Raw genomic sequence first — 14,476 nt, forward strand, 5'->3', positions numbered from 1 at the left:
GTACTGTGCAGTGAGTTTTTAATACTAATATATGCCTCTACTTTATTCGCTTCTTCTGTAGTTCCAATGTTAGTTTCCTGTAAAAGTAGGATGTCAATAGTGTGTTTATTTATTAAGTTGTTTATATAATGTGTTTTGTCCCTAGCCCCTCTGATGTTCAATGTTTCCAGAGTTAGCATGAATTATTTGGGGTTTTCTTTCGAACATCTGTTTCTGGAGGGCTGGATGGTGGTGGTCTTTTAACGCCAAACTTTCCAGCCGCTGGTTTGCTATCTCGTTGGGCCCTGGTCACGACCCTTTGAGGTGGCTTTACTGTAGTTAGTTGTTTTTTACTTGAACTGATTGCTTGACTATATGACAGTTGACATGATACCTTTGTTGCTGATATACTTTGTGAGCTTTTAATTTCCTTTAGCGGTTTCGTTATGTTTTCCGAACTGGTGTTATCTTGAAGAATATCATTTATTGTTTCGCCGACTGCCTCCAAATTTTCTTGATCCCCATCTTTTTGAGACCCTGTTACTATGGAATTTCTGGTCGCTATTGTCTCCATGGCTTTGGCCTCTATGATGGTTTCTGCTACGCTTTCGTTAACTTGCTGTGATGCTGCAGTAGTATGATGTGTTTCAGTTTGGCCATCTACTTCAAAGGCATCTTCTACCTCTATATGCCTTGCTTCTCTAAGCATTTCATTTTGTCTTTCTCCGTCAACATCATAACTGTCCCAATGCTTTAAGAAATTTCTATTGTTACTTAGATGCTCCCTAACTTCTTCTTTATCATTTGCATCCCAAGGCTCAATTGCCCTGTACTGTCCATCTACTAGCTGGACGCCGTCAAGAGCGCGAGTCCTCAAATGCTCACACATTTTAGGCAGGTGCCTGTCTGTGTTGCAATGGCAACATTGCATCCTCCTCCCATTGAGGATTATAAGGACTCTGCTCTCCTTGTTGGCTTCATTTGTAAGTATAATATAGTGTGGCACGCTCTCCACGTCTTCTTTCTCCAGAGAGATGGTGAATTGGACCACATTTGATTGGTCTATTCTCTTAAATGTTGGTGTTGAGTCCTGACTGCTTATAGATTTCAGAATTGCCATTATATCATCGTCGCTTGTCTTGGAAGGCAGCCATTTCAGCATGCCCCTTTGCCCAGATTTATCGGCGTGGGTTATTGATATTCTCTGCACTCTGTATCTGGATGTTACCCCAGGTGGCAAATCTCTGTGAAATTCTTTTAGGTGCATTTTCTCATATAGTTCCTTTGATCTAATGGTGACATACCATTTACGCAGTGTCCCGTAGTTATACAGACCTTCAAATTCAGCTGGTGATAGGCTACATAACATACATAGCTCTCTTTTTAGTTCGTCAGCTGTGAGGGTAGCTAAAGAAAAACCCTATTCTATGAAAATCTCTAGAGTTTTTGGCGCATGTCCTGCCATGCCAAACTTAGGGAGGAATAGCCGTTTGATGTATTTTTCCGACATAGTTGTGCGTGAGGCCCAACCGGGGCCAGGCAACACACACAAGAAATAAAAAAAGAAAAAGTACTTACAATGTATAAAATGTGAAAAGTACAATAACACACACACACATAAGGTTCCAAATGGAAATACACACAAGTTTAAATAAGTAGAGATGAAATTAATCCAATCGTTAACAGTATACTGCAATAAATAAACACTAATTGTAAATAAGTAGAAAAGAGAAATATTATTGACAAGTAGCTAGCGTGTTTCTTCCAACAACAGCGTCACTTTATTTAGGGTAACCAAAATATGAAGAAAATCTAGTCTTAGAAACAATGTTGTTCGTTTTTTTTTAATTCCGTTATTTTAAATTTTTTTTTTTTTTTTTTTTTTTTTTTTTTTTTTTTTTTTTTTTTATTCAAACATGTAAACAAACTTGAGTTTTATTAGTATAATAGATAGATAGATAGTTAACATATTGCCCTAAACGACAACAAATTGTCCACATGTTCCCATCATAGTCTACAAATAGTTTTCCACATTGTCTCTTGAACGACCACAAATAGAAGCCCCTCAAAGGTCACAAATAGAAGCCCCTCAAAGGGCACAAATAGAAGCGTTTCAAAGACCACAAATAGTTCACATATTGCTTATGAACGGCCACAAATAACATTTCGACTCCATTCGATCTGACCTATATGTGAGTACAATCAGTTCCGATTGAACCGGTATCGATTTTAATCGATAGCCTTTCATCTCACAAGGTCAGTAAATAATACGATAGTTTAGATGGATGTCATTAACCTTTAACCAGCTAAATATTGAATCCATGTCGTTCATTCAAATAACGTAGCGACTCACGGATATATATATATATATATATATATATATATATATATATATATATATATATATATATATGTATATGCAATACGATGCACTCATCACCTAAACATCCGACATGTACTGATTACAACGACAAGACCATGTATGTTGTCCAGGTTTGTGAGTCGGGAGTGGACTGGTGGCCCCTAGTTTACATTCAGTGGATGTATCTTGTTGTGATTCGACTGACCTTAAGTTTTTTTTAAATGTTAATTAACCACCAAGACAACTTTACAGAAAAAGCTGTTTTGAAGGGTTTTTTTTTCAAAGAGACAAACAAATAAATTGTAATATTTCGATTGGTTTTATTTCTAAAACGTGCATGTGTCAAGCCGTTTGAGATGTGTTTGCTTGTCTTAACATAGCGCATTAAATTTATTTGATTAAAATCATCAGAAGTCTTTGGCTGCTCTGGTTTTTTTAAGTATGGCATTAAATCCTCTGACACTAGGGCCTCCCCACCCCCTTCAGCCACCTCCTGCCATTCAAGTATACACCCCAACCCCTTCTACTGCCCCCTTCTTTAGTTCTAATCCCCGACCCTCCCCATACGACGGCCCCCTCCTGTTCCCGCCACAGCCCATTGAACAGGTACAGCTACAAGTGGTATCGATCCCAGAGTCACGTGGTCCAGCTGTCACGTGAACACTGGTCCGCCTGTCACGTGAACACTGTGGACCACGTGTCACGTGAACACTGTGGTCCACGTGTCAGTTCTTTTAAATATTAGTAAATATTAATAGCCGATCAGCAATTTTTTTTCAACATATAGTTGAGACGCGGAGTAACTTTAGCTGTATTCTAGGTGGTCCGTCTGTATGGGTTTTGTTTCTTGTAGGCGTGGATGGGAAATTGCTAAAAATACATTTTTATCCATGTAAGGACTACTGTAAGATGTTCCATTATTATTATTTTATTCTCATGTGCATTCATGTGCATTTACAGGAGCAGCAAGAGAAACCAGAATGTTAACTATAAAAGATTTCATGGAAAAACAATTTACTTTAGGTTACGTCCCTTGTCCTGGTAAAAATGTGAAAAATAGTTTCCCCTTTAGTCTAACGATTGTGTTTTGACTCTGTTGTAATGGTTTCAACGAAGAACATTGCGTCACTTTATATGTGCTGTCATAACGATCTTATAATAATACTATGATGTGTTTTTTATTCTTGATTTTTTTTTTGCGATTACGTTCTAATTAGGAACAATTTTAGAGTTGATAATTATATTAACATGTTATTGCCGTTATGTTTTGGTTGTTTATTATTTTGTTTAGTTAATAAAACCTTAATTATTTTTGTGCATTATTAATAAAGGCTTTAATTAAAATTGAAGTTAAGGTTCTCCTTCGAATCTGGCGAACCATGGGTAGATAAAGTAGAGTTCACTAGTTTCTCAGTTTTCGGCAAGAGAATAAATTGTGTGGGCATGCATGTTGTCGTCAGAGCTGGGTGGACTCAGGGATGTCATACGCACACTAACCAGCGTACTTACCAAACAAGTTAACTACGTTGGCCTAACAAATTATGCTCACATATTTCTCGGATCCACTGGTGCGTGGCCTAGCGGTAAAGAGCTAGACTGCTACCCCGAAAGTCACGAGTTCGAATCCGGGTTCAAAGAAGAACGTCCCTGAGTCCACCCAGCTCTGATGGGTACCTAACTCACGTTAGGGAAACAGGCGGATGCTGACCACATTATCCCCATGCATGCCGTGGTCATTGAAACAGATGAACTCTACTTCATCTGCCCCATGGGTCTTGGGCACAAACTGGAAATGATGATGACTGCTGTGTATATAAGTAGATTATAGTAGATTATTACAGTGGATAATTTCCTGGATAGTCTTAGTGGGAGGTTTAGTGGATAACGATGGCTAAAATAATCACACGCACCTTAATTGTGGGTAATTATCCGTGTCAAAATGAGTCATTAGCTGAAAAATATGACCGAACCGCTGCTGTTAAGTTGCGGGTAAAGGTCAAATCAATGCGAGAGAAATAGTAGGTTTAATGATCTAATTGTTTTCTTGAGGCAGATAATTGGTAGCCTTTGATTGGATGGGCTTCAAACCGACGTTCGTCACAGATTAGCACGGCATAGTGTCGAGTCACGTGATTGGATTCTGCCACCCCCACCCCCGCCACACACACTCTTTTTCTAACCTTTATTCAACTTCTAATGAAGGAAGCCTTCGAACTGTTTACGCTAATAAAACTGATAAACCGTCCAAATTTCAATACGGTGAAAATGTTTTTGAAAAAATATTGCTTCCATCACTGTCAATCAGACATTTCTGTTGGAATCCTGAATTGTTTCCCGCCATAATCCAGACAAAACCAGATTATGTAGCAGACATAAACAAGATTAATCCAGAGGCGTAGCGAGGGTGGGTGGGGCGGGGGTGCGGACCGCACCGGTGACACCATTTAGGGGGGGTTACACCAAGGCAAAAAATAGCAAAATATATAGAGAAAAACTTGAGGGGGGGGGGGGGGTTGTGCAAATCGAAAGTTCGAGGGGGGGGGGGTTGCAAATCGAAAGTTTGAAAGTTTGTCCCCGGGAAGGGTCGCTACGACTCTGGGGGGTGGGGGTGGGGGTGTGTGACACCATTAAATGCCGCACCGGGTGACACCCGACCTCGCTACGCCACTGCATTAATCTGAATCCAACTGTCAAATAAACAGGCGGACACTACTTCACCTGCCTCTCCAACCAGCTTCTATAGCTTATGCTTACCTTTCTGTGTTTCATAACTTACTGTAAACGTAAACATTGATATCTCTCCCTGGCCAACGGGATTTGGAATTTTAAGCGAGAAAGACCGAGACTTACAAGCCCTATTATACACAGTGTGTAAGCCTTTCGTCCAAACTCTCGAAGCCATCTCGTCAAGTCTCGTCACTTCCCGAGACTGTGACGTCATCTCTTAAGGCGCTGCCATTGTCTTATTGACATACCTAACATGAACAACACTCTCAGTACCCAGACCTAAACAACATTATCCCATTACCCATATACATATAACACTACAATTTTTCATCTTCGTGTAAAATAACACAGCCTCATTGAACATCGCTAAGATGACATTAACATTATCGACATACGAGATGACACCTGACATATTTTCTCCATTATACCACCACTTGTTTTTTCCCTATTGACATTTGCATATTTTGATGTATCAATAAATTAGCCTTTACAATCATCATTATATGAACACAAGCCTGATTTTACCGAGTACTTTTTCCATCTATACAAAATAATGACGCAGCTGTGGAATTTTTTTTAGGATTCTTCAAAGAAGATTTTAAATTAAATTCTGAATTAAGACGACTTTAACGGCGTACGCCTGCCTCAAGGAATAGGACTGAGGCTTCGCGGAAAGGTCACAGGGGTAATAGCTGGGTGCTTGGCTTGAACCGCTTGAAGCTAGCGTCGTTAGCAACGTAGAAAGGTCAAGGCTGCCATGCTGCTGAGGTTGGTTTCCGGTGAGAGATGATTGGTTGGTTGGGATGAGAGCTGACGTGTACGTTTTGCTTAGAATCGGGTTAGTGAGAAGTAGGAATTTGTGAGATGTAAGATTTGGAAATCGTTCAATTGTTGAAAGGTAAAAGTTGATGAGAGGTAACAGTTTAGAAGAAGAAAGAATAACGAACAAGTAGGAATTCAGAAAAAAAGTAAGAATAATGAAAACATTGGAATCGATAAAAATAATTAATTGAGAAGCAGTAGAAATAATGAAAATAAAAAAAATACTTTGAAGAAGTAGGAATTTATTTTTAGAAATGGATTAGCAGGTTTGATTGTTTTGAAGTAGGAATTTATGAAAAGTAAGAACTGATCAAACGTTAGAATATCGAAAAAGTAGAGAATAGTAGAGATTAAGAAGAAGTACGTTTATTTTTAATGTTAGATTAGAAATGTGGATTGTTTAGAAATAGTAATGAATGAGTAGTAAACATTTTTGAAAAGTAGAAATTGAGAAAGCGTTAGAACACAGAAGAATGAATGAGAAAAAGTAGAGATTTTTCTCTTTAAATTACCTTAGAAATATCACTTGTTTGGAAGTATGAATTTTTGTGAGTAAAGGACTTGAGAGCAGTAGAAAATAAACCGGGAGTGATCTCCCCTAAACTTTCTCGAATATTCTTATATAAAACAACAGGGGATGGTAACTGGGGATATAGTTATGATTTTTAATCCATTTTAAATACTAAAACTTTTAAAAATAGAATAGAATCTCATAAAAAAAAACATTGCGCACCAAGCAAACGCCGAATAAAAACGCGTATAATAGTGCGCAATATTATTAGTACTTTAAAAATTTACATTAGTTTTTTGAGAAATCGGAAGTAGCGTAAATTACTACTTCCAGTCAACGGAAATTACTCAAAATTTAACAGAAGGTAGAGAGTTAGATCTTTTACTTACATGTGAAATTTCATTTATCTATCTGAAATAGTACTCAAGTTATAGGCTTTTGAAAAATTCAAAGTAGGAAAAGTACCACTTCCGGTTATCGGAAATCGCTCAAAAGTTGATACGGATCTACGATTTTGATAAAATACTTATATATGAAATTTCATCAACCTAGCTGTAACGGTACTCAAGTTATCGTGTTTACACACGGACAGACACACACACGGACAGACACACACACACACAGACATACGGACAAGATTGCAAAATTATGTTTTTCCGTATCAGTGAGGTGTAAAACGTCGAGATTTGTAAAAATCTCGATTTTTTTTTTTTGCACGATTACAATACTTTCTCTATACTACGTATATACGAGAAAGTAACTAGAGAAATAGAAGGGAATGTACGCAATGAAAGTGCTTTGTATTTTTATCTACAGCGTGCTTACTATATGATGCAAACATCTTTATTCATTAATTTAATTTATATTTATAATGGTTTATCTTATACCCTTATATTATATGTTGAACGTATAAACATCTAATGGGCCTATCACCATTCATATTAATTTGAACAAATAGAACTCATGTTGTATATGACGGTTTCACAATGAAAGGACACCGAAAAAATAAACCCAGTCGTCGACTTACAATAACAAAAGGTATAATGAACATACCAATGAATTGTTCTTACAATTACAAAATACCGTAACAGTTTTTCTCCATTGCAAACTGCTTAACTCATAAACATAACTGTTTTTGCTTTTAGTATTTGCTTCTACATTCGCTACATTTATTCAGGTCGCAATACCAGATAAAATGAATATGAATTCAACATTTAAAGATTTGTTTTTGCCTTAAACAAAACATAGTTGTCAAATTGTACTCTAAATTTAATGTGTTTTGATGTGGGTTAAATCTCAGCCCTCCCCCTCTTAACCTTTCTGGTAATGTTATGTGTACTCTAGAACTGAGCTACGGAGAAATACTCGCGTCTAAAGTAAAGTTGTACCGGTACACATTGTTGTACTCTCGTCATTTAAAAATATTGTCATCACCTCTAGCAGTACAAGTGACATTTGACATGTATTTATTTCCGAATTCCGTCCTCTTTCATTAACAGTTCGCGTTTGGTTAAGTTTGAAAACTTGAGGAATCGATTTTTTTTAAAACTGTTGTTGTATGATCTTCGAGTTTTCGCGAGGGTCGTTAGATTTGTGGTAGACTGGTGCCAATTTACTCGTGTCCTACCCTGGTTGGTGTGGCTGTGTGTGGTGCCAGTTTTCTCGTGTCCTACCCTGGTTGGTGTGGCTGTGTGGTCGTTGCACTAGCGTGGCAGGTGGTAATTGGTTCCATTGGTAGTTTAACCCGCAGGGGCGAAGGTAAGTTGGGGTAAAAGGGTACAACACCCCAAGGGGGAAATAAATTATTTGTTCCAAGTATAATTTATTTGTTGGAGTGGTATACTTTTAAAGAATAGTACAATTTGTTAGATTATTTTATTTTTAGTTCGGGTATATAGCTATGAAAGGGTGGGGGAATAATGAGGAATTTAATTTAATTGGCGGAAGTTTATCTTGGTGGGGGAAAGCAAATGGCGCAAGATAAAAGTACAATTTGTATTGTAGCTACAGTCTTCTGTCCCATAGAGTAGGTGGCAGTTGGGGGGGGGGGGGGGTAATGTGGGATGGCACTCATTCTCCATTCCTCTTTGTCTTTACTCCCTTCTTCCCTGTCTTCCTCCACTACACTTTCTTCTTCTCTATTAATTTTACACATCCGCCCTCCTCTGTGTCGTCTTTCGGCCTATGCATCTAGAAAAAAGAAAACAAATGTCTTGCTGCTAGCATCTACGTTTTCCCTAATGATATATGTGGGTGGCACGGATGGTTGGTGTGTGATATGTGTGTGGTGTGTGTGGTGTGTGTGGTGTGTGTGAAGGACTACATGTGCTGGTGGTGATATGTGTGTGGTGTGCGTGGTGTGTGTGGTGTGTGTGGTGTGTGTGGAGTGTGTGAAGGACTACATGTGTTGGTGGTGTGTGTATGTGGTGTGTGTGGAGGACTGGATGTGTTGATGCTGTGTGTAGTATGTGTGGTGTGTGTGGAGGAATACGTGTGTTGGTGGTGGTATGTGTGAGTGTGTGTGGTGTGGTGTGTGGAGGACTGCATGTACTAGGTAATAAAATATTATAGTAAATGGAAACCGTATCGTAAAATCTTTTCTTTCCTTTTCAATACATAAAACAACACATCAATATAAAAACAATGTCGATTATAGTTCAGGCCCTTCAGTATTTTCATGATCTTTAAAAACCAGTTATTATTTTAATGCTGTACGGATTAAATTTTATAACTGGTGTTTAAATGATTTATTCCTCTGTAAATGTCAATATCGCATTAGAAGGCGGTGAAGAGAAATGGAATTTCCATGAATTAGGGTGAATGTTTTACAAATCTCGTGCAAGGCCGGTCACGCGTGACTTGATGATTATGATCAATGGCTGTTAAGTGCTCATCAATTAGGGCGTGAGTAGGGGGGGGGGGGGCTACTTGACGCGCATCAGTTGTGAGGTTTATTTCAGATTGCAGGATCCGCAGGTATCGATTTATTGTTTACAGCTGTTTCGGATTAGACGTACCCAAGTACTGATGTAGAGAAAAGAGAAACTTTTGTTTTGGTGTTCTTCGCTTTGTTTTACAAGGGACTTGAAAGTGGATTGTTTAAAATACGGTTTAACCGATGCATCATTTAATATAGGGTTTACGGTTAAACTAATAGATCTTTTAACATAGGTTTTAACCAATAGATCTCTTTATTATAGGGTTTAACTAATGCATCGTTTAATACAGGGTTTAACTAATGCATCGTTTAGCATAAATTTTAACCGCATGAGTAACCAGTGCATAGCTAAACATAGATCTTGACGCCTGCGTCGTTTAACATATGGTTTAACCACTACATCATTTTCCATTAGGTGTAACAAAGAGATCGTTTAACATAGGGGTTTGCAGTGCATTGTTTAACATAAATCTTAACCGATGCATTGTTTAACATCGACTGTAACTTACGTCTAAATTAAATCGCGAGGGCGGACGCCCCACTCTCCCTCTCCTAGCTACGCCTCTGGTATGTAGAATTTGTATTTTTTAATCTGATGTTTATATAATATATAATATAGAGATATTTAGTAACAATAGAAAATAGAGAAACATCTAGCCTAGGAAGAAAACATATTCAACAGTGCCGGTACTAGCTGTATAGTCGATTTGTCCAACTCTTCTTTGTTTGCCTGCTGCATTGTTTTAAAGATCGATAGAAAAATTAAACTGGGGATAATTGTCCATGTGACCAACCCAGCCTCTACCACTACAGATGCTAAAGTAGGAGATTACTGAGCAAATCACCTGTTCTGTAGCATGCCATTATGCGCAGGCATCAAATATTCATCGACTTTGTGCGGAGGTTTTCGTTTTAGGACAAGCAGACTTGGAATAAAAGGAAAGTTGTTTGATGCTAGATATGGAAGGAGGATTAGCCTACATTTCAAGCAAAATAAAAATTTCAGAAAATTTTTTTGTTTTGTTACTAGAAGCTGTTACCAAAATAATCGGCGAAAAAGATATGCGCTGGATGTGGCACGTTTTGAGAATAAGTTCAGATAAAATCACAGAAATGGCGCGCAACTGTACGCCTTAAGTGAAAAGGAAAAATGGAAGGCTAAAAACATGGAGGCGTACAGCAGAAAAATCACCGTCAAAAGTAGGACGGTTGGGGACTGTTAAAAATTTTTTCAAGGGACCGGCAAAGGTGGAAAAAGCTTTCTGTTCCAGCCCCATGTGTCTTTGACACAAAGGGAATATATGATGATGATTTGTTTAATGATGTCTATAAGACAGAGTTTTGTGGGCGCTATGATTGTGTGAGATTTGACTGCAGGTTGGCCTACCCTCCCCCCCCCCACACACACACACACACATGCTCCCCCGCCATATAGACGTAGATGCCTAAGTAAGATGACACAGTTTTGTAGTGGTGTTTCAGACAATTGCAGACACCAAACCAGACGAGAGTACCGCTGAAACATGGTATCAAGTCGATTTTAACACACAACACATTAGATTCCGTGTTTTGATTGAGGTGGCTGAAATTTTTCGCAATTTATAAAATTGTGCCAAAGTCTGTAGGCAAAGTTTGTAGGCAGATAGCATCTGTAGACAGACAGTTTGTAGGTAGTTTGTAGACAGTAGTTTGTAGACAATGTTTGTAATTAGACTGACGTAGTAGGCCAGGTTTGTAGTTAGACTGAGCTGTTAGTTAGACTGAATTTGTAGGCACATAGCGTTTGTATGCAATGTTTGTAGTTTGTAGGCCAGTAGCGTTTCGATTAGACTGAGTTTGTTGGCAAGGTTTTGTAAGCAGATTAAATTAAGTAACATAAAAAGCATGAACTTAAAAAGTAAACCAATGACTCACACCAATACATATATTCTGTAGAGCTCACTACACACTTCGGAATTTGTTTCTAAGCGTTACTCTAGAATTATATATATATATATATATATATATATATATATATATATATATATATATATATATATATATATATATATATATATATATATATATATATATATATATAGTGATGCGAGTTTCTTAACTGCCTCGTGATGTGTTACGTCTTTCTGAGCTAATTAATGCGTACTAAAACTCAAAACCAAATGGATTCCACTAATTAATTGTTCCCTTGTGCTAATTGACGCCCTTTTTTATGCTTGGCTAGCTAATTATTCAAACACCGATCTAAGTTTGTTTAATTTAATTATGTCCAATTAAGTTTGAGTACAGTCTGGCTACAAAGCGGCTTTGTTAATTTCGAGCTGGATCAAGCATAAAGTTGAATTTATGTGTCTAGTTGTTAAAGTTAGGTGTGATTAAATGTGTCTTTGTATGATAGATCTTAAAGACATCTTACGTCCAAAATTAATGATATAATTTAACTTAAAAAGAGTTAAGTATTATCAAATGAAGGTCAAGAAAAAGTAAGAGAAAATAAAAACTAAAATTAGGCTTAAGCAAAGATAAAATAAGTCCAAAGAAAGACTAGCTTAGCCGAAAAAAATACTGTTAAACTCAAAAATGACAATCAAATAGGGTACAAATCTTAGGAATTAGGAAACTCACTGAAAGCCGAAGTAAATAAAAAACTGCAAGCCAAAGTTTAAACATAAAAAGCAGATAGTTGAGCCAAAAGAAAGAACACTGTATTTACTCTAAGCAAAAAAAAATAATTAGAATTAGAATGACCAAGTAAACTAAGACTAAATAAGCTTGAAGTATGATAAGGTAAGCCTAAAGCATGAAATAACCTTGTAGCATGCCTTATGTATTATATCGGAATACAAGTTCATCAATAGTATCTATTTACAGTGCAAGTTTATCAAATGTATCCATTTACAATGCAAGTTTATCAAATGTATCCATTTACAATGCAAGTATCAATGTATCCATTTACAATGCAAGTTTATCAAATGTATTCATTTATAATGCAAATTTGTCAAATGTATTCATTTGCAACACAAGTTTACCAAATGTATCCATTTACAATGCACGTTTATCGAATGTATAAATTTGCAATTCAAGCTCATAATTTGTTTCAATTTAGAATATGGGAATTCAAACCACCCCTTCAAAATAAACATCAACAGCTAACAAAAAAAATAAAAATAACGAACACCAAAATCCTCAGCTGTATGACTAAACGCCGTACATCTGTCGCCAGTTACCACGTGACCGCACGTTAGTCACGTGACCGTCGTATAACCATAGTCTAGGTCATCCAGTGCCCATGTTTAATTAATTGGGATTTATAAGATAAAAAATAAAATCGCAGGCCACACATAGCTGTCAGCAGTTTTTAAACATATGAGGGAAACTAATTGCTAAAGCGTTTTATTAAAACAATGGTATTTGAGCTCAAGATTTTAATATTTTTTTGTATTGTCGTTATTATTAAATAGGCCTACTTAAATAGACAATGTACATTATTGTTAACTCGTGCATTCCGTAAAAAACTGGATAAAAACGTTTTAATAACAAGCTCTTTTGTAATAATGCACTGAAAAGGAGAAATAAATAATTTTATTTAAATATATATTAATAATGTACTATTTAAATAACTATAAACAAAAGCGTGGGCGTTCATTGTCTTTAAGTCTTGACCCACGTGCCAACTTTGAAAGGAATCTGTCAGTTAGAAGTGTCTGAAATTTCGCTCTCCCGTTTCAATTTAAACAGATAGACTGACGACAGACATGATTAAGACAGAGAAAGCAACTTAAATAAAAACTTGTAAAAAGGCGTCAATTGCGCTGGTAAAGGTTTGGGGGGGGGGGGGGTTGAGGGTCAAAAGTTTAATTAAAAATATATGACTAACCAGACCTATATATAAGCTAGTGCGGGTGTACTTTGTTATTACAAACGCCCTTTTTTATCGTATCCAAACATGTTTTTTTTTCTAGTATCAGTGCTATGATGAGGCCTAGAGTTTAAGTTATCGAGAAGTAGGGCTAAGTTTAGCATTAGGCTTAGAACTATGACCAGCTTAAGGGGCTATGATATCGATACTAGAAAATTGTAGCATCGATACGCCCGGTCGACTAAGATAGATTTGCCATCTGTATCATTATCATACATTTTTAGAATTTAAGTTGTGAAGATTCTACTAATTTTTTTTTCTGTCATAGAGGATCGATCGATCGCTAACTATTTCCTTTTAAGGTTGCTGTCCCTCACTCGTCCCGTTGTGGAAAAAAAAAATGTATCTGATAATCGGATTGGTCAATGAACATTCTTGGAATACCACAGCAGGGAAACCCCGTCGCGCCATTGGTTAACCTCTCGAGGTTCCCATGACCTGATTACGATTGTTTGCCGGCGGATTTAGCCGAAGTCGACGGGGCCACGGGAAACGCCAACTACGAAGCCCCGCTTGAATGGTTCAGCCAACGAACGCGCGAGCAAACGAGGGCAGAAAAAAAGCGAAACTGTGTCGTCGAGGAGTTGTTGTGTGTGTTGTGTAGTGTACGGCGGCAGACGGCAGATGAGTGTTGGATAGTTCTGAAGTTAATTTGCATGAGGTCTGGATTCAATTTACGTGTGTGAACTGGACAGTGGATACCGTTCATGATGGATATCCTGCCTACGAGTAATATATTCAGGGAGCTGCAGGTTGTCCATGAAACGGGGTACTTCTCGGCTCAGCCTTCACTAGAGGACCGTTGGCAACAGGTCAGAACCCGCTTGTGTATCATCTGTTGTTAGGGGGTTTTTCGTTTCCGCGGTAACCACCAGTTAATTAATTAAACTTTAATCAATGGGTGTTTTATTTTTTTGTTGTTGGTGTTTATAGGGTCAGATTAAAATATTGACCCAGTAAAAAAAGTTGGCGAGAGGTTCACTCGGCCGAGCTGTGCTCACTATCCTGCCCCCCATCAGGAACACAACTCGCTTCCTGGTGTGAGTGAATTCCTGTGTGGTCAGCACAATTTTACTCACTCTATAGTGTTAGCGCAGATCTAGATTTGTTATGAGAATTTTTTTTTTGTTGTTTTTTGTTTAAACTTCAATGATTTTCAACCAGGTTCTGACATAAGATTTTTTTTCTGAAATATTGTAGATTCCTATGTTGTTATATTAG

General features: G+C 37.5%; 1 protein-coding gene across 1 annotated transcript in view; it reads left to right on the forward strand.

Annotated features, from left to right (window-relative positions):
• The first annotated feature begins 13,854 nt into the window (after positions 1-13,854).
• Positions 13,855-14,476, forward strand: part of LOC131929703 (Krueppel-like factor 6) — a 60,927-nt gene continuing 60,305 nt past the window's right edge. Inside the window, 1 exon segment of the mRNA XM_059286044.1 lies at positions 13,855-14,067. Within this exon segment, the coding sequence (XP_059142027.1) occupies positions 13,963-14,067 (105 nt within the window). The 5' untranslated portion in view covers positions 13,855-13,962.

The sequence above is a fragment of the Physella acuta genome, unplaced genomic scaffold (assembly GCF_028476545.2).
Source record: "Physella acuta isolate Inbredline_101_S28 unplaced genomic scaffold, ASM2847654v3 ptg001663l, whole genome shotgun sequence".
In the NCBI taxonomy this organism is placed as follows: domain Eukaryota; kingdom Metazoa; phylum Mollusca; class Gastropoda; family Physidae; genus Physella; species Physella acuta.